The 18,521-nt window shown below is 43.7% G+C and overlaps 1 protein-coding gene across 1 annotated transcript in view; it reads right to left on the bottom strand.

Moving 5' to 3' along the window:
• The window catches only part of ASAH2 (N-acylsphingosine amidohydrolase 2), a 475,375-nt gene that overhangs the window by 50,509 nt on the left and 406,345 nt on the right, over window positions 1-18,521 (bottom strand). Inside the window, exon 19 of the mRNA XM_069612073.1 lies at window positions 16,259-16,347. Coding sequence (XP_069468174.1) covers window positions 16,259-16,347 — 89 coding nt within the window. The remainder of the gene's footprint in view (window positions 1-16,258; window positions 16,348-18,521) is intronic.

Raw genomic sequence — 18,521 nt, 5'->3', positions numbered from 1 at the left:
TGTACCCACTGCTACTCAACCTTTATCTTTTTGTATTCAGTACTTTGCCAAGGAGCACTGTAAAAAGGGCGTATTTATGGCTGGAGTGGTCCCCGCGCTTGGTGCTTTATAAACCTTTACAAGTCACTATATAGAACCTAAAACTTTAAACGCGGTGCTGATATGGAAGGAGTTGGGAAGTGTAAATGGGAAACAGACAACACTGGAGAGGCCCCATTGCTGGGTGCTTTATAAACCTTTACAAGGCACTATATAGTAATTCATTTTAAACTGGGCAGTGGTGTGAAAGGAGGTGAAAAGTGTAAATGGGGACAAAATATGTGTTTACAGATATACACCGCTATGCAATACTTTAATGATGGTGGTAGGGGATCTTTGAGGCGTCTACAAGCAGTCTAGAGCCTCACTAGGATTTTGGTGCTGTATACTGTCAAGCTTATTTACTCTTACTGCATGCAGTAATGGGAAGGATCCATGTCATTCTGGATTATTCGTCACATTCCTTTATTCCCCACTTTGGAATTCATTGGACTCCAATGTGGTATTACCACATGCAGTGATATCTCATGGCCTGGGCAACACAGCATGCAGAAATGCTTTTACCTAGATGAGATTTCCTCCACATACAAACTAGCAGTTTCCAAAAGTTTCAAATGTGAAACTCATAATTTGGTGGGCCAGTAAAGCATGTAGTACTACTGCATGTTGTACCGTTACCACCAAACTTCTAATCCTAGTACGTTAAGTCTCTGGCTCCCTCTTGGTAGAAAAAGTAGTTCAGAACAATAATCTTGAAGCCAGACTCTTTTGAACGATCCTTAATTTCTGGGGGCAGTGAGAGCCAATGATGGTGAACCCATTGGGTACAGCTGCAAAAGCAGTAATCACCAGAGGTTGGGAAAGGGAGGGTTGGGTGTAAGAGGGCTTGGGAGCAAAGAGTGCCAGAAGATATTAGAAGATAGATTCATCCAGGTAGGGGAGTGGTCCCCATGGATGGATTCAACACAACATGGAGAAATTTGAAATGACAGTGATTTTGCATGAATCGCCAAGCCACCCGAAGGCAGTGTGGAGAGGTGCGTGAGCATTGTGAGACATTGTAGAAGGTACGAAAAACAAAGTTCAATCATTTATTAAGTAGAGAAAATGGGTAGAGGGATAGTGTCATGAATAGGTTGTAGCAGCAATCCAGCCTGCTTAGGTCCAAGGTAGACATGAGTGCTTTGGTAGAGGGACACCTGAGATGCAGACTGAGTTTACCCGATGTTCAGAGGTTACCTCTGGCAAGAGCAGCAGTGGAAGTAATGAAGTGCTGAAATGTCAGGCCTCTGTCTAAGAGAACCCCCATATTACGAGTCTTAGGGGTACGTTAAGGAGGTTGGGGGAATAAGTGATGTGACATGTGAAGCCAGGAGAAAGATCAATTTAGTTTTAGAGAGGTTGCAAAAAAGGCATCAAAACCCCATCTAGTGAAGATAGAACATTGTCAGTTAGTGACGCGAACGCACAGCTCAGACGTGAAGGTGGTAAGAAGTACCATGACTGATTTGCAAATGGACCCCTATCAAGTGGGGGGAGGGGAGGGCGGAGGAGGTTGCAGAGTTCTAGGAGGTACAAAATGGGCCTCCATCCAGGGAAAGGCCACCCAAGATGTGATAGAGTTAAAATGATGGAGACATTGTTAATTGACTTTAAGGCAGCAAAGCAATGACAGAGAATGAGGAAAGATGACAGGTACCGGTGACCATTTTGAGGGAGTTAGACATATGGGTGAGTGCTTTCTCTGTGCAGTGCCTGCTGCAGAATCCATGTTGATGGGGCTCACTGAGTGGGTTGGTCTCCAGGTAATCGCTGATGTGATTCAGGACTATCCATTTGAGAACATTGGGAAGTGAGGAAGAAGAAAGAGACAGGTCAGTAATTGGCTGGGCTGTTGGTGTCAGTATTGGGTTTCTTCGAAAAGGTAACGATATTGACAACCTTGAAACAGGCTAGGAAGATTCCTATGTAAGGTGAACGTTTGAAGAAAGGCGAGAAGTAGGAGCAGGTTAGGTTCCCAGAGTCATGGCTGCTAGTAGTGCAAAGAGGCCAGCAGTAGCACAAGCAGGGGTGGACACCCCGATAGAAAGGTGCCAGCTCATCTGTGGTGGCTGGAGGGAATTCTGATAATAAGGAAAGGTTGTGGTGCTGGGGAGCAGAAATGAGGCAGTGGGAGGAGGACAGACATGGTCTACTCTGTATGATTACTTATGCAATTTCAATACCCCACTCTTTGTTTCCTCTTGTGTTTCTGCCCTGCATTCACACTCTTCTTTTGCAGCCCTGCCTGCCTGCTGATGAAGCTGCTCTGGTTCTTTCCTCCTCTTTATCTTCTTCCCTGGACACACTGTATCCTACTTCCACCTTTTACCCTACCCAAACACCTTCCCAACCAAGACTTTCTCCTCACGTGTGTTTCTTGCACTGTCTTCAAAAACACTGGCTTAAGTCCAAGTCTCCGGCTGACTATTCTTCATACTTCTGTTATCATGCACTCTACTGAGACTTTTTACTTTCAGCAAAACATTCTCTTTACTCTGATCTTTTACATACACAATCAAACCATCCAAGGCATCTCTTTCAAATCCTTTCACGTCTTCTTTTACCCCCTACCTCTGACTATGCAACTTGTTCTACTCTTTCAGCTTCTGATCTAGCTCAATTATGTTCCGCAAAGGTGGCTTCTCTTCGCTCTGTTATTGAAGTCTCCACTTCTCCATCACTACCTACCTCATCAATCACTTCTTTCTCGGTCTCAATTTTCTCTTTCACACCTATTACTAATTAACAGACCACTCTTATTGGTTGAAGCTCACCCTGAACCCGTTCTCTCAGCACTTATTCCCAAAGTCAAACCATCTCATGTTTCTTATCTCACCTCCTTCTTTAATGTTTGTCTCTTAACATCAACTTTTCCTCTATCTTTTAAGCACACTTTTATTCTTCAAATCTTAAAGAAACCAACCGCTGATTCTTTGCTTGTTTCACATTTTCCTACTATCTCCTTATTGCGCTATCCCTCTAAGCTGCTCGAATGGTTGGTTTACTCTCAAGTTTCTACGTTTGTCTCTAATTCTTTGATTCTGCCACACTTTCAGTCTGCCTTTCGTCCCTGTCACTCCACTGAAACTACTCTCCTCTCCATTATAAACTCTTTAGTCAGTCAACACTATTCTAAACACTCAACTCTTCTTGTCCTGCTGGATTTTTTTCCGCTGCCTTTAACACAATGGATCACTCGCTCCTACTGGCCTCTCTTTCATCTCTTGGGTTTTCGAGTTCTGTTCTTTCATGGTTGCAATTATGCTTTTCCCAAAGGACCTTCTCAGTGTCCTGGGCCAGTAAAACATCTGACACCTTCCCACTTGACCATGGTATCCCACAAGGATCTGTTCTCAGTCCTTTTCTATTCTCCCTTCATACCTCCTCTCTTGCGCCAATTATCTCTTCTTTCGGTCTATCACATCACTTTTATACAGACAACCCTCAGCTTTTCTTGTCCTTTTCTTATTTTTCCTCTGATATTCACCTACGTCTCTCAGCCTGTTTGCTAGCTATAAAAACCTGGATGTCATCTCACAATCTTACTCTTAACGCTGCTAAAACTGAGGTTTTCTTTTTTCTGGCTAATACTCTCCCCCCATTGTCTCTTTCACCCCATCTCAGCTTCCTATTTCTCACACTGCTCATAATCTGGACCTGTACCTTGACTCTGTCTTATCCTTTGCTCATCATATCTCTATGTCCTTGCGTGCCTGCCGTTTCCACCTCTACAACATCCATAAAGTTTGTCCCTTTCTTACTTTTCAAGCCACAAAACTTTTAATATCTTTTCTGATTTTCTCCAGACTCTTTTACCGTTCCACTGTTCTCTTTGGTCTTCTCCTCTCTCACCTTGCTCCTCTGAAATCTGTTTCTAATGCCTGTATTCGTCTTCTGTGTCTTGCCTCCTTCCGCAACTCTATTTCCTCTTCCCTTTCTACTCTTGGCTGGTTACCTTTTCATCCTCATCACAAATTTAATTCCTTTATGTCTTGTTTTCAAGTCCCTCCGCAGTCTTTCACCTGGCCACCTTTCCTCTCTGGTTTCATTCTACACTCCTTCTCAATCTCTTTGTTCTTCCTCTCAATTTCTTCTTTTTGCCCCATGCCCTCCTTGCGCTCAGACTCGCTTTCAATCTTTCTATCTCCTAGCTGCTCTACACTGGAATGCTCTTCCTTACTCTATTTACTCTTTTTCTGTCTATTCTGTTTTCCGTAAGTCATTGAAGTCCCACTTGCTCTCTTCTGGCTAATATGACAGACTGTTTTATCACGACTTTTGTTATTCATTTTATTGTACTGCTTCTCCTCTGTGCAGCGCCTTGGTTTAAGGCGCTATATAAAAACTAAATGAATACTTATATAAATACAATTGATAGACCTTTTGGAGGAGAGGTAGCTGACAAATTCAGCAGCTGACATTTAGGTGGAGAACGAGATGAGTTGGGAGGGGGAAGCATGGTCTGGAGGGTCATGATACCTTACTCCGGTTCATTGAGTCACAACATTCTAATTGTCATATGTACGCAGCCACCGAGATAAACGTCAGAGCAGGGTATGGTTTGAAAAAGCAGGGTGACGTCACTGAACGCATATATCGCAATCATCACTTCTTGAGGGAAAGAGCATTCTGCCTTAATGGCGCAAAAAACGGAGGTTTTGATAACGGGAGACAGATTCAACAATATTCTTCCCTTACATGGCTACAGTTACTTGGAGATACTGCACAACTTGTCGAGTGAGCCAGAAATGAGGGCATTGCATTGTTTCGACAGAGATGTATTACTTACAGTCCATATTAAATATATATTGAACACCACATATCATCAACTAAGCCTGCTGAAGAGCATGCTGTCACAATGGAATTCGGAGCAGGAATCTGATTCCGGGAAATGTGCTCTTTCCTTATGGATCACACGGCTATTTCATGCCCAAAGTGTGAGATTAGAACATTACAAATAGTCCTCTTTAAAAATAATACCAGTGCAGGCCCCATATCGCACTAAGGGTTAAAGGCAACAACTTTATGTATGCACTCATTTGAATGTAGTGCTCCCCCATAAAGCCACACAAACTATTTTCTTCACTCACTGGCCCCCATTACGACCCTGGCGGGACCCGGAACAGACATCTGGTAAAACCAGACGTCCTTTCCGGGTCCCGCGGGGGGACCAAGGAGCTAATAACGAGCCCGTTATTAGCTCCATCCCCATTCCCATTGAGCCCTATGGGGGCTCTAATGGGAAGGGGGAATGGTTTTGTGCATGAGGAATTACCGGGTCCTCCAAGGTCAGAATGACCCCTTAATTCCTCATTTACAGAACCCGGTATTGGAGCCCAGTATGGAGGCAGCCATGCCCTTATTAAGGTCATGGCTGCCTCCATACTCGTAATGAGGCCCACAGTGTTGAATACACTTTATGGTGTATGGTATAATGGATGGTGACAAATGGCACGTGTTGATGATTCATGGATTTATTATGAGGTACCTTTGTTTCTCGGCCATTTGCATGTTTTTACTGTTGTATATTGTATGTTGTTTTTTTTAATGGCACCATATTGTATTTTTATGTAGATTCTATTTGTACTGTGTGAGATGTGCTTTAAAGAAATGTTTGTTTCTGATTAAAGCTACTGAATTGAATTACATTGGCACATGTGTACATTCTTTCAACTGTACAATCATTAACTAGAGGTTTTGGGCACTAAGCTGAGAGCAGTAACACAGACATTTATGCTGTGAACTTGCTGTCAAATTGTCATATTGGCAACACTTTAACAACGGGTCATTTCGGTATGTTGAATGGCACAGAAATGGTTGTTGAAAAGCCCTGCTCAATCCTCACAATGGGCTGAGAAAGTATTTAACTGTTTTACAATCAGGTAAATTCTACATTGTAAACAGAGGACCCCTTCTTTTTGGAGGACTTCCTTGGGCCTCATTACACGGAAGGCGGTGAGCCATGGCGCTATTAGCGCCATGGCTCATGCCGGTAAAATACCAGCACCGCCTTGGCGGAAAGGGGATTTACCGCCCCATTCCAAGGTTGGAATCCCCCTTCCGCCATTGCCCCTCCCCATTCCCATTTCTGCCCCATAGGGCTCTATGGGAATGGGGACGGCGCTAATTATGGCACCGCAATTTTGCGGTGCCGTAATTAGCTCCGAGGTCCCTTAGCGGGTTGGTTTTTAACGCCTGCAAAAAGCAGGCGTTAAATAACCAACCCGCTAAGGGACCTCGTAGTAAGGCGGTACTGGTTAACGGTCACCGTTACCATTAACGGTGGCCGTTAACCATTACCGCCTTCCGTGTAATGAGGCCCCTTGTGTGCTATCCTGAAACAGGGCAGTATTGCACAATTGTCCATATGATCACTTTGCCTCATTATATTTGCTGCACTCATACCTTACTTAGCTAAATAAATGGAGTCTTATTTGATACAAAGAGCACCAGTGGGTGCACTTGATATATATTTGTTTTAGTGAATCAGATGTATAGTCTGCTGATGAGCATGATGAGGATAAGCGATAAGTGTACTCTACGGGGGTGGGGGGGTAGATAGAGTATTCACGAGGTTGGGATGTGTGATTAAATGTGACAGAGTGGAATCTCACTAGTAGCAAAGCACACATCTGTTTGTCAAAAGACCTTGCTCTCTTTCTCTCTCTTCTGTACTCTGTTATATTGCAATGTTCAGGAGTCTTCTTTGCTCATGTTGCTTTTTATGGTGCTGGTGCTATTTGTCTTTAAACATTCAAACATTCATGTTTACATTTCCCACCGACTTTATTTGCAGGTGTGTCTGAAGAGGACCCGGAAGCAGCCTTTGCCAGCATCTTCTGTCACTTCATAAACAATACTAAACAAATTGAAATTATTTAGATTGTGTTGTATTTCTCAGCCTGACTGTTTCGCTACCATAATTAAAGTTGTAAATTTCTCGGAGATCAGCCGTGGTCGCAATGTCCTAGGATCCTAGGCAAATCATTGCCCAATACTGTTACAATATGTGGAATAGTGGCTCGTAAGTGTAGACTAATTCTCCACATCTCCTGCCTTTCAAAGTCAGTGAGAGACGGATTTACAGCAAAACAGATTGAAATTGCAAATCACCTTCTAACAAGAAATACCTTTAACAGAGATGCCTCAGTCTTTAGAACCTTCGTGATCTAAATCCCAGATCCCTTCACTTCTTTAGCGGTGCCATGTCTGATGGACTCATCACCTAGTCAAGTAATTCACAATATTGACAATTACGCGTCTACAAAGACACATCCAAGAGGCCTGTGTGATCGAAGGAACTTTGATACTGTTCTTATACTGCACATATTTCTCATTCCACCTGATACGTTCAGCCTTTTTAATGACCATTAATAAGTCACAGGGACCCACGCCCCCTTCCTGGAAGCGATCAGTGGTAATTCCGATATTTATGATGGGGGAATGAAGTGACCCTATGAATTACCGACCAATATTGACCTTTAAGATATATTAGAATGGTGTATATCACGCCAGGAACAGCTAGTATCTAAAAAAATCAGATTATTCTGAATAATTCTTAAGGAGAAGTCATCTCCTGAACACAGACATATGGTTGTGGGTCCCATTTCATCATTGGATAAAGAAGTCAGTTAATATAAATGTAAAACTGTCGTATAATATGTTACCAATTTGCAGGAAATTGAGGGAAGAGTGACGTGTCTCTTGCAGGGCATATTGCAGGCCTGGCTTTCTCTATACTTTCAGAGAAATTGGCATGGTACCTTATGCAGAAGAGAACCTTTTTCAGTGAACCTGCATTGCTACTGCATATCCGGTTAATATTCAGATTGCTTTCAATATGTTTGACATCATGCAATAGGCCACACCAAAGCCAGGCACCACACGTCTATGAAGTCCAACCAAACCTGCCCTCCAATTAGCATGTTCTACCATAATGTGTCAGACATTGCTAATGGACACCAATACCAGAAACAATGCACACCTCAGTGATGAATGGCAAGGGATCCCTGCTTATAGAGAATGGTTTTAAGCAAAGCCAACAAACCAGGACGGGTTCTTCCTAATCCTCCATGAAAAGGATTTAATGAGGAATGACCCAAGATGTGTCCCTGTAACCTTCTTATTTAACAGATACATGCATCCTTTGGCAAAGGTAACAGAACAGCACCATCTGTAACCCCAAATGCTCGGGACACCCAAGTCCATCTCTGCCTTGCAAAAGGAGATGCAGATCCAGGCCAACATCACAAACTGGCTGACAAATGTCTACTACTGGGCGAAGGAGAAGCTTGTCTGCCAGAATAGCATGAGAACAGTGACGCTGGTGCTGGATGGCATTTAGAATTAGACAATGACAGTGTTTATCTACACTATCCCTTAGGAAAGACCTGGCACTGACACAGAAAGTTAGGAACCTGAACATAATGTTTGATTCTGACCTAAGATTCTCTTCTGAAAAATGCAGTGGTCAAAGGTAGGAGCCTCCAACTCTCTATTCTCGGAAAGCTCATACCACCCCTACAAACCAGCCACCACATGGCACTTACCAGATCTGTGGTCGAGGCACATCTGGACTACTGCACTTTAAAAAAACATGGGCCTTCCAAAACTCTGAGTCTCACATACAGGGTGTAGCAAATGCAACATCAGTCAGACAGACAATTACCTAACATGGAATATCATGAAGATATAAACCACTTCAAAAGCAACATATGTGCTATCAGTACAATTCGTAATCAATATCAAAATAATCTGCAAGATGCAGAAATCCCACTAAAGCAAGGTGCCAGAATACCCACAGAACTTGCCTAGGAGGCATTGCCAGATAGGCAGCGGCTAAGGTGGCTGATTGTTTCAGAGGACCCGAGAGCATTGCATATGTTTATTAGCTCCTAGTGTGCCCCAGAAGTGACCTGGGAGCTGCCAGATGGTCAGGATGCCCTTGTGCTTTGGCAGCTTCATACATGATCCTCATTGCCTTTCTGGATCTGAGATGCTGTTGCCACCACAGGATTAAGGGCTCAGTCTTCAATCTATGCCAGTAGTCCATGGGGTGGTGGTGGGGAGGGGGTTGTCATGCAGGAGATGAGTGTGCAGTGAGACGCATACATCCTTCAGGCTCCCTATGTAAGTAACACTTCCTACACCACTTCAGTCTATACTTTCTAAGCATGTGTATATTTTAGGATTGACAGACCAGTGCAGTGGGGGCCATGGGTGCTACTTATGCCTGGATCCCAGAGCACACATATACTACCTGATATTAAATATCACCAAACAAACCATAAGGAGGTAGGAGCTTTCTCTGCATGGCTCAGCCTCCCTCTCTGATGCATTATACAGATCGAAATCCAGGCGGGAGATGGAAAGATAGGATGTTTGTGCTTCCTCCAACACACCCAATATCTGAATACTGTCCTTCAACCCGTATCTTCTGAAGACTATGCCTTCTGTCTCCACATTGTGTTCATCGGTTGGGCTCTAACCTTATACTGGACATTATTCCAGATAATTGAAGCCCAATTTGCTTATACAGTATTGGCCACATTTGGGTTGCAAGATTGACAGTCCTGTGATCATGTTTACTCTTGCTGTGGGGTCATTGCTTGGCCTTAAGAGGTCAATGAAGGGGTGGCATTGTGTGTGGCCTTCGCCTGCTGCACTGACCTGCTATTTTCGGAAAGTTGTCTCCTTGTGCTCATGCCCTGAGAGCTGCAGTACTTTGGGGTCATACATCACACTGCCTTACCCTGCATGTCAGTACTTTCTGTGTTAAGGACACATCTACATTCTACCTTAGGCGAGACACCGGCTGGTTACAATCTCTTGGCCCTTTGTGCTATACGACTGGTGGTGCCAAGAGTTAGTGTTGTCTGGACCTCTCCAAGAAACCCATTGAGGCTAAATAGACCATAAAGTCTTCTGATGAGACAGAACTATTGCTGTAGGATCAGGATGCGGTGGACAGGATGCTCTAGAGCTCAACACTATGCTTAAATAAATGCAAACTTGGTTCACATCAGGGGGGCAAAAATGGATAATCCAGTGTTCAGGCTCTACAAGGTATCCGGCAGAGTAACTGAAAGTTAAAGCATGATTGCCACTATAGAGGTTTTGGGGTTCAAACGTTCCATCCATTATGAACAAACGTGTGTGATGTGAGGAGCATGAGGGCCGAGAATGAGGACCTGGAGACCAGATACCACTGGAAAAACGTGCACTTTCTGGGCCTTCGTGGCTTACCCAAAATTTCAAATATGGACACATTCATTGAGCAGTTTCTCTGGGACATTTTGGCTAACCCTACCATTCTCCTAACACTAACTGGTCGAGGGGGGACAGCATTTGCTGGTTCACTGTTTCTCACCTGAAACTGACCTCATCCCAAGACATTTCATTACTTGCTTCTGGAATTACAGGCATTGGAAGGCTACAGAAGCAGACAGCCTTGAGAACCCGGCTACAAAATCTCAGTCTACCTACATTATTTTTATAAAATCTGATACATTTGTTTTTGTTTTCAAGGAGAAACTCATAGCCTTGGGCCTGGAATATGCCATGTTCTTCTGTGCATGCCCCAAAGTAACCATAAATAATCCTGAAAGAATGTCAGAGTTCTTGGTTTATCTCACTGTTGCCTGCGCAGTGTCCTCTGAGCATATCGATACAGATGGTGTACTGCTCCATCAGTACTGGCTGACCGACTACTGGCTTAGCTCTTGACACAACGCCATGATGACTGTACTGTAGTGTGCCCCTTTTTCTGCTTTTCTAACCTATGTACAATTGTTAAACTGCTTTTGCTCTCTGGATTTGAATTGTCTGCGGCATACGTGTAGATGAACTCCACCAGGAATCGCTACTTGTCCAACAAGAAGAGCATCCAACAACATGGGATCAAATCACAAAATTCCAGGCACAGGTTTCAAGAACTACGCGGCTAATCCCCATCTGAAGCTAAGCTAAACCGCGTGTGTTTTTTGGAAAACATCTGAAAAATGATCTATTCAAAAAAGCCTATCACCTAGGTCCACACTCCCTCCACTCCCCACTTTCACCTGAGACTGTACGATCTGCTCCCCCTCGTTTTCTCCCCTTCTTGATAATAGATCCTTTGCTGCCAAACTGCCCGCCGCCCACCACCCTGTTGTTAGTTGCTCCTTCGCACTTATTCCTTGCAAACTGATCCCCTCGCCATGTACTTGCCCCTATGATTTGTAAGGCGCTCCGTCGCTTCCAGTAGCTGGATCCTTGGTCAGTAAATACCCAAATATAATAACAATTTTGTTTTAACCTTAGAAAGCCTCGAGTTATGACTGATGATCTGAAACACAGTGACGGAGTTATGAGCAATGAGGGTTGCATATCTTAGACTGGCCGCAAATCAACTGCCTTCGACTCATAATGTACTGCCTTCTTCCCCAATAAATAAATAATCCTCGACTCACTTTCAACCATGAGCCTCTAGCTATCACACCCATGTGTCACCAAAACAACCTCCCCACCATACACCCAGGGGATTCTTCTGGCACCAGAACTCATCCTCCCTCTAAGTGAACAACGTCTTCTGAAGAGACAGCAAGGCCATATGTTTCGCGCTATGCTAATGATTTAAAATACATACATTGGGAAACTTTATAAAAATTGGGTTTTTGCTTTCAGAAGTCTGTATGCATTTGTTTCCCATGTAACATTGCTATTCAAAAGTAGGGGGTGATGGACCCTACATTGCAAACCTCCTCCTGCGGACCACTGTAACACATATATCCCCTCACATCAGACCCACCCAGTAAAGGGACGAGGCCCTGCTCCTGAAAAAGCATCTGTCCAAGCACTAAACCTGACCAACCTCTATAATTGATGATCCCCGCAACCACCGACCCACCTGACTACCCATCAGCTGATGTATCCTTGTATCTTCCTTACATGGCCGTGGTAAACCCATAGAAAGAGCACTTTTTGGGCGGCTTATAACTTCTCTCCCACTGGACGAATCCTCACTAAACTTTGCAAAATGAGTATATGGCCAACTGTGAATTTCTTTGCAAAGTGTGGTGAGGTTTGGTCAATGGGGGGCAAAGTTATAGGGGGGGCCCAACATTTATTTTTTTCCCATAGACTGAATGGAGAAAAAACTTTGCTCATGCCTACAGCCCAAACCACTGGACGTATTTTCACCAAATTTGCAGCAGGAGCGGTGGCCTGGTCCCAAAAGCGTACTTTTGTAAATTTGGTGGAAATCCGTCCAGTAGTCTTTTTAAAACGACCAAAAAGTAGGTCTAAAAAAATGAGTGATATCTATGTCCGCTCCTAACACACCTCCCTGTTCGCTCCGCGGATAGGACACTCGATTGGCCAATTGGCTTACGTCATGTCTGCAGACAGATGACATGTTCAGTGATTGGTTGGAGTGAAGCTTGAGGTGCGTCACATTTTTTCTCGATGCGCCTACCATCTTAGATTCACAGACAGCGGCTGCTGTCTGCGAACAGCATGGTAAAAACATATAAAAAACACAACTTTGCACTTGTCAAACTTATCAAATAATCTCTCGGGGAGGTGAGGAGTGATGAGAATGGGATGGGAATATGGCTGCAAGAAGCAAAAAAACAGGTGTTTTTTGCTGCGAAAGTCCGCGAACGGTCCTGATGTTCGCGAACAGTCCTGTCAAGTACGCTGACACCTCTGCATTACAGGGATGGTGAAAAGCAGTTCTTAAATGGCTTATAACTTTGGCGCCACTTAATGAAACTGCATGAAATTCTGCATTTATATTCTTAACCCGATTCCAAATGGGTGTGCAAAGTTTAGTGGGATTCTTTCAAGGGGGGCAAAATTAGAGGGGAGTCCCAGAATATTGTAAAGGCTTATAAATGAGGTGTCATTTGACGAATCTACACAAAAGTTTGCAAAAAGATTTTAGGTCTAGATATACATGGTTTTGTAAAGTCTGAATGGATTTTGTTAAGTGGGGCCGAAATTAGAGGGGAGGGGTCACAAAATATTGTAAAGGCTTATAAATGAGGTGCCATTTGACGAATTTACACTTACATTGGCAAAATGATTATAGATCAAGGTATAAATGTTTTGCAAAGTTTGGTGGGCTTATGACATGTGATGCCATTTGACTATTCTACACAAAGGTTTGCAAAACGATTATAGATCTAAATATGTATGTTCTTGCAAAGTTTGGTGGGATTCTGTCAAGAGGGGGCAAAATAAGAGGGGGTTCAAAAAATATTGGAAAGGCTTATAAATGTGGTGCAATTTGACAAATCTACACAAACGTTTGCAAAAAGATGTTAGATCTACATCTAAATGTGTTGTGAAGTCTGTTCTGATTTTGCCAAGTGGGGACTAAGTTATATGACTATTGTATGTGCATGCATTCGACACTTTTGAAAAAATAAAACATGGGTGAATTTCCAGCAAACTTGCGTAATGAGTATTGGCAAGTACATTAAAGCATGGTTTTGCAAATGTGCACGTGTTTTATTTTTTGACAAGAGTCATCATGTAGGTACAAAAAATAGTGATTGATCTTTGGTGACTGAGGTATAGCCTATGGCCATGGGCAGTGGCCAGATTGTCCGGGTCATGGTAGAAGGTCATGACGCAGACAATATGGCTACAGGCCATGACCGCTAGGGACAAATAATTGTGTTAAATTGGCCATGTCCACCTGGGACCGGCTATGTGGTAAAGTTATTTGAAGGTAGGATAGGTTTGAAAGGGAAAAAAGTACTTGTGGTAATATGTTCATAGGGGTTTGCAGGCTGCTATGGCTAGGGAAGAGGGGCTGTGTACGGAGCCCCACCTTCTCTTTCGATGTTGGCTGTCTTGGAAAAGGATTTTCCTTCCTACAGCGGGACGCGGTGTCCCGCTTTATGAAGAATAATGCTTCCTTCTGACAGCTGGACGCCGCACCCTGGGTTCCCGCTTTAGCAACCAGGGGTGCTAATGGCCTTTATCCCCCATTTCTGGGGCTGCAATGGATGATAATGGTCTGGAGCCCTCCTTATTTATTTATTTATTCATTAATTTATTTATAACGCGCCGTAGCCCGCAGACATCAGGCTGTGTGGTTACAGTATTTTTTGAGGAAGATGAGGTGGAGAAGACAGCTTACTACTTGCTGAGAAAGGAACAACCTTTCTGAGAGCGCTGCAGTCATTGGATTTGGTGTGGCGGCGCATGGATGTGGTCCCGTAGGAGTACTGTCCAGGTAGTCTGCGACTGAGTACAAAATTGCACTCAGTGCATTTCACTTTGGCAGCTTTAGCCTTTGGTACACTCCCAACAGTAGTAAAGAACTGGCACACCCATGATTCGATCTTGGTGCTAGAAGTAGGCATTTCCTCTACCTCATCTTCTTGGTCCTCTTCATTGTCTTTGGAAGTACTGCGCTTTTTTTGCTGTGAAGGTCCTCTAGCTGGTGGTGGTGGTGGCTCTTGGGGAGGAGGGATGGCAATAACTGATGCCATTTTTAAGATAAATAGCAGTTTTGATTAAATTCTTCCAAGTATGTACTGTGTACTAGATTGTTAATCGATAATGAGTAAAAAAAAGGTGTAGGAGGTGTGCAAGGGAAATTTTGAAGTTGAAAGTTCCTAGATCAGTAGAAAATGCAGTTCCGAACTGTCTTCAAAGCACGGATCCGATCACAACGTGCAGATGCCTTCGCGAACACGTCACCATGCCGCGCGCAAGCGTATGGTCATGTGGCACTGTCCAGAAGGTCTGCGATGAAGGCAGACGTTCCCGGACGTCTACAGATGCAAATTTATTTCAAAAAGTTGCAAAAAGTGTATAGACGTGTTAAAAATGATGCTACAAGGTGGGAAATGGCAGAGTTTTAAGGTGAAACTTTGTAAATTGGACAAAAATATTGCTTATTGGGTAAGTATGATATTAGTAAGTTGTAGGAAAATAGCATGCACTGGTAAAAACGCATGAAAGTCACTGAAAAAACTTTGTTAAAGGTACATTATGGTTAAGTTGCACTACTAAAAACCTATGAAATTCAATGGCAAAACATTGTCACAAGGACGTTATGGTTACAGGTAAAACCGAAAAACCTCAGAAATTCACCAGTTATGGTAAGCTAAGCAACCATAACTCACACCACCACCATGCACTGCTAAGACTTACACCCAGGACAACAAAGATGACATCACAAATGACATCACATATCTGGCTCACTTATTTTGGTTCACTGAAAAATCTAGGCCAGGTGGTTTATTCACTGACAATCAGAATATTAAAATTCAAAAGGTGCTGTATATCAAAACGTTAACCTTGTCGAATGTTCTTAAAGTACTTACCTTAGGATTTGGTCTCAGCTCATGGTGCACATCCATGGGGCAATAGCAAGCCTCAAACACCCAATTCATTTGTATACAGGAAGATAAACTATAATGCTATTAACATTTTCTGATGATGCTGTTTCTTTCTTCCTTACTTTAGTTTCCCTATATGTGTCTCTGATTTATATGCATTGTCGGTCTTCAAATGTATTGTTTGTACTAGCACAAGTGTGTAGTACGTCTTGAATTGTTAGCTAGTTATTACATGTTTAACATTACACAATCACCACTGACATTTTGTTACCAACATAATAAAAACAACCCCTTGTAGGTAGGGATTTTTCATCAACATTAATTTCACATGTGATGTCATCAGTGATGTCATCAATGACATTTGTCATGTCATCTTTGATGTCCCGGTTGTTAGTCTTAGCAGTGCACAGTGGTGGCGCGAGTTGTCGTTGCTTAGCTTACCATACCTGGTGAATTTCTGAGGTTTTTTCGGTTTTACCTGTAACCATAACATCCCTGTACCCTGTAACAATGTTTTTCCATAGAATATATATATATATATATATATATATATATATATATATATATATATATATATATATATATATATATTTAACATTGGACTTCATAATAATGAAAGGAGATTTTACATTACACAATGCTTTTGGAATAATCAGTTTGCATACAATCGTTTGCATACACTATGGCTCGCAAAAGATGGTAAATCACACACTATGTTGAAAAGGCTATTTTTATTTGCTAGGTGACGTTCCAAGCACAGCATGCCTGTGGCACCTGGGGCCCAGAACAAGAAGATACATGGCAAAGGCACAGGGCGTCTCAGTGGAATAGCTCACCTGGTCTCCCACGAGGCGTCGTTATGAACGGCTTGCCATGCGCCAGAAGCAGTCTCATATTTCTCCACGGCGAGGAAGCTCTGGTTGGCCTGGAACACAGTTAATAGAAATCGTTTGATGTCGAAATTACACATCTGGAAACTCATTAGTGTCAAAGGCATGCAGTGCGAGAGGCGGAATTATATTATTCAGAACAATGCAAAACGCTGCACCTTGCACGTGGGATTTCCATTCGACTACACCGTTCGGTTCCTGTGCCACACCCCGGGGATGAGCCCTAGTTATTCTCGTTAAGCACAGCACGGCTGCAGCAGGACCCGCTCCGGTCTCAGCAGACCTCCACCTGATAAAGGGTGGGCACTGCCGCCTTACTGGTTGCTGTCAGCGCATGTTCAGCACATGTATGATGCATTACAGGTTCTGGGCGCAATGTCAAGGAGGATGCTCGGGCCAAGCAGTGCTATTCATAGGCGGGATCTTGAAAAATGGCCGCCTGCCTGTGTGTACAATTCAGAGGCTAGCAATGGCCCTAACTAGTTAGTGGGCAACATCTCATTCCTGCGTCATACTGTATGATGAGGTGGGAACAGTTCACTGTCCTGACAAATGGAGTACCTCGAGAAACTGCTATTTCGCCTCTTTAGAGCGTAGGGGGTCTGTGCATATGTTTCTCAGGCATGTACATAATGGTTTGCAGTTCTGCCTTTAGCAAGTCAGGTTTTGTTGAACTTTAAAAACATGGATTTAAAGGAGATAACTGATGTGCCGCCAGTCCCTACAGTCCCTTCATCTCTTAGCCCACGAATGGTCATACCTGTCTCCTCCAAACATACCGTATCCCTACCACTTCACACGCTGGTGAGATAGCTCAGCTAGTTGAGTGCTTGTGGCTGCGATCTGAGCGTGATCTGAAGGTTGGAGGATCGAATCCCGGCAAGGCCAACTTAATTTTCACCCTTCCGAAGTCGATAAATGAGTATCAATTTTGGTTGGGTGATATTGTATGCAAATATGTGCGCTGCAAAGCCTGTTGTGTTAAGGCTCAATATAAATAAACATATTATTATCATTATTTTCTAGATGTTTCCTCTTTAATATAGCACTTTGTAGAAAAAACGATACATCCATACACATCAATATCTTTTATACAACCAAACATAACTCATAGGGCCTCATTACGAGGCTTGCGCTCCCGTAATGAAGGGTGCCGGTACGGGACCGGCATCGTTCATTACGGGATGCGCAATTACGAGGTTCCCTCTCGGGACTCGGAACAGAAGTCTGGTAAAACCAGCCGTTATAAACGGGCCCGTTATTAGCTCCATCCCCATTCCCATTGAGCCCTATGGGAGCTCAAATGGGAATGGGGATCGGTTCCTTCAAGGAAGAATTACCGGGTCCTCCAATGTCGGAATGACCCGGTTATTCCTCATTGAAGAAACCCGGTATGGAGGCAGCCAAGCCCTTATTTAGGGCATGGCTACCTCCATACTCGTAATGAGGCCCATAGACTCTAGCAGTCTGCAACTCGGCACCATTGCCTATGCTGCCTCTGGCTGCTGGTGACTGCAGTCCAAAGCATCTGGAGCAGAGGTGCAGACAGGCTAGATAGAGCCTCAGCTAGCAAGGCCTTCCTAAAATATGTAAATGCCCACTCATCCAGTGCTGCATGGGCATGCCTTTGCGGTGGGCCCAACTACATTAGCTTCAGGCCCCACTTGTTACACAACCCTAACCACGCCTCCGATCTGGAGAGCCAAGGTTGCACTCCCATGTTATTGACTATATTACTGGTCCAAGGTAACCTGTCGCATTTGTAAATCTACCAAAAGTGATTGCATACACTTGTAAAGCCTGGAAACAATACAAATGACATCTTCAGGACTGGGGCGGGTGTGGACGCATGAAAGCAATGATTCAAGTAGACAAGCTACCGCCCTCCAGTTTCACTAATTAAATGGGATTTAGGTGAAAAAAAGTGAAAGCAGATTATTTTTTTAGGTCGATTAAACCGTTGAAATGCTAAAAGTTAAGTTCTGGGTAGGCTTGAGATTTGGCAAGAGTGCCCCTGGTGAAGTGGCCCTGCATACCAGGGAAGAGGGTAGATTTGTGGGGCTGTGAGACCGAGGAGATGGTGAGAAGTGGTGAGCTCCTGTCTGTGCTCCATGCACCTGTGAAGACATCGATCACTCTGAACAGAGGCCCGAGACTGCATAAGTAGATGGTTTTGGGACAACTCTCAACAAACGCCTTGATAAGTCCT

This window comes from Ambystoma mexicanum, chromosome 8, assembly GCF_040938575.1.
Source record: "Ambystoma mexicanum isolate Mex_15411 chromosome 8, UKY_AmexF1_1, whole genome shotgun sequence".
NCBI lineage: Eukaryota > Metazoa > Chordata > Amphibia > Caudata > Ambystomatidae > Ambystoma > Ambystoma mexicanum.
Note: the sequence above shows the minus strand (reverse complement) of the source record. Positions and strands in the feature narration are given on the sequence as shown.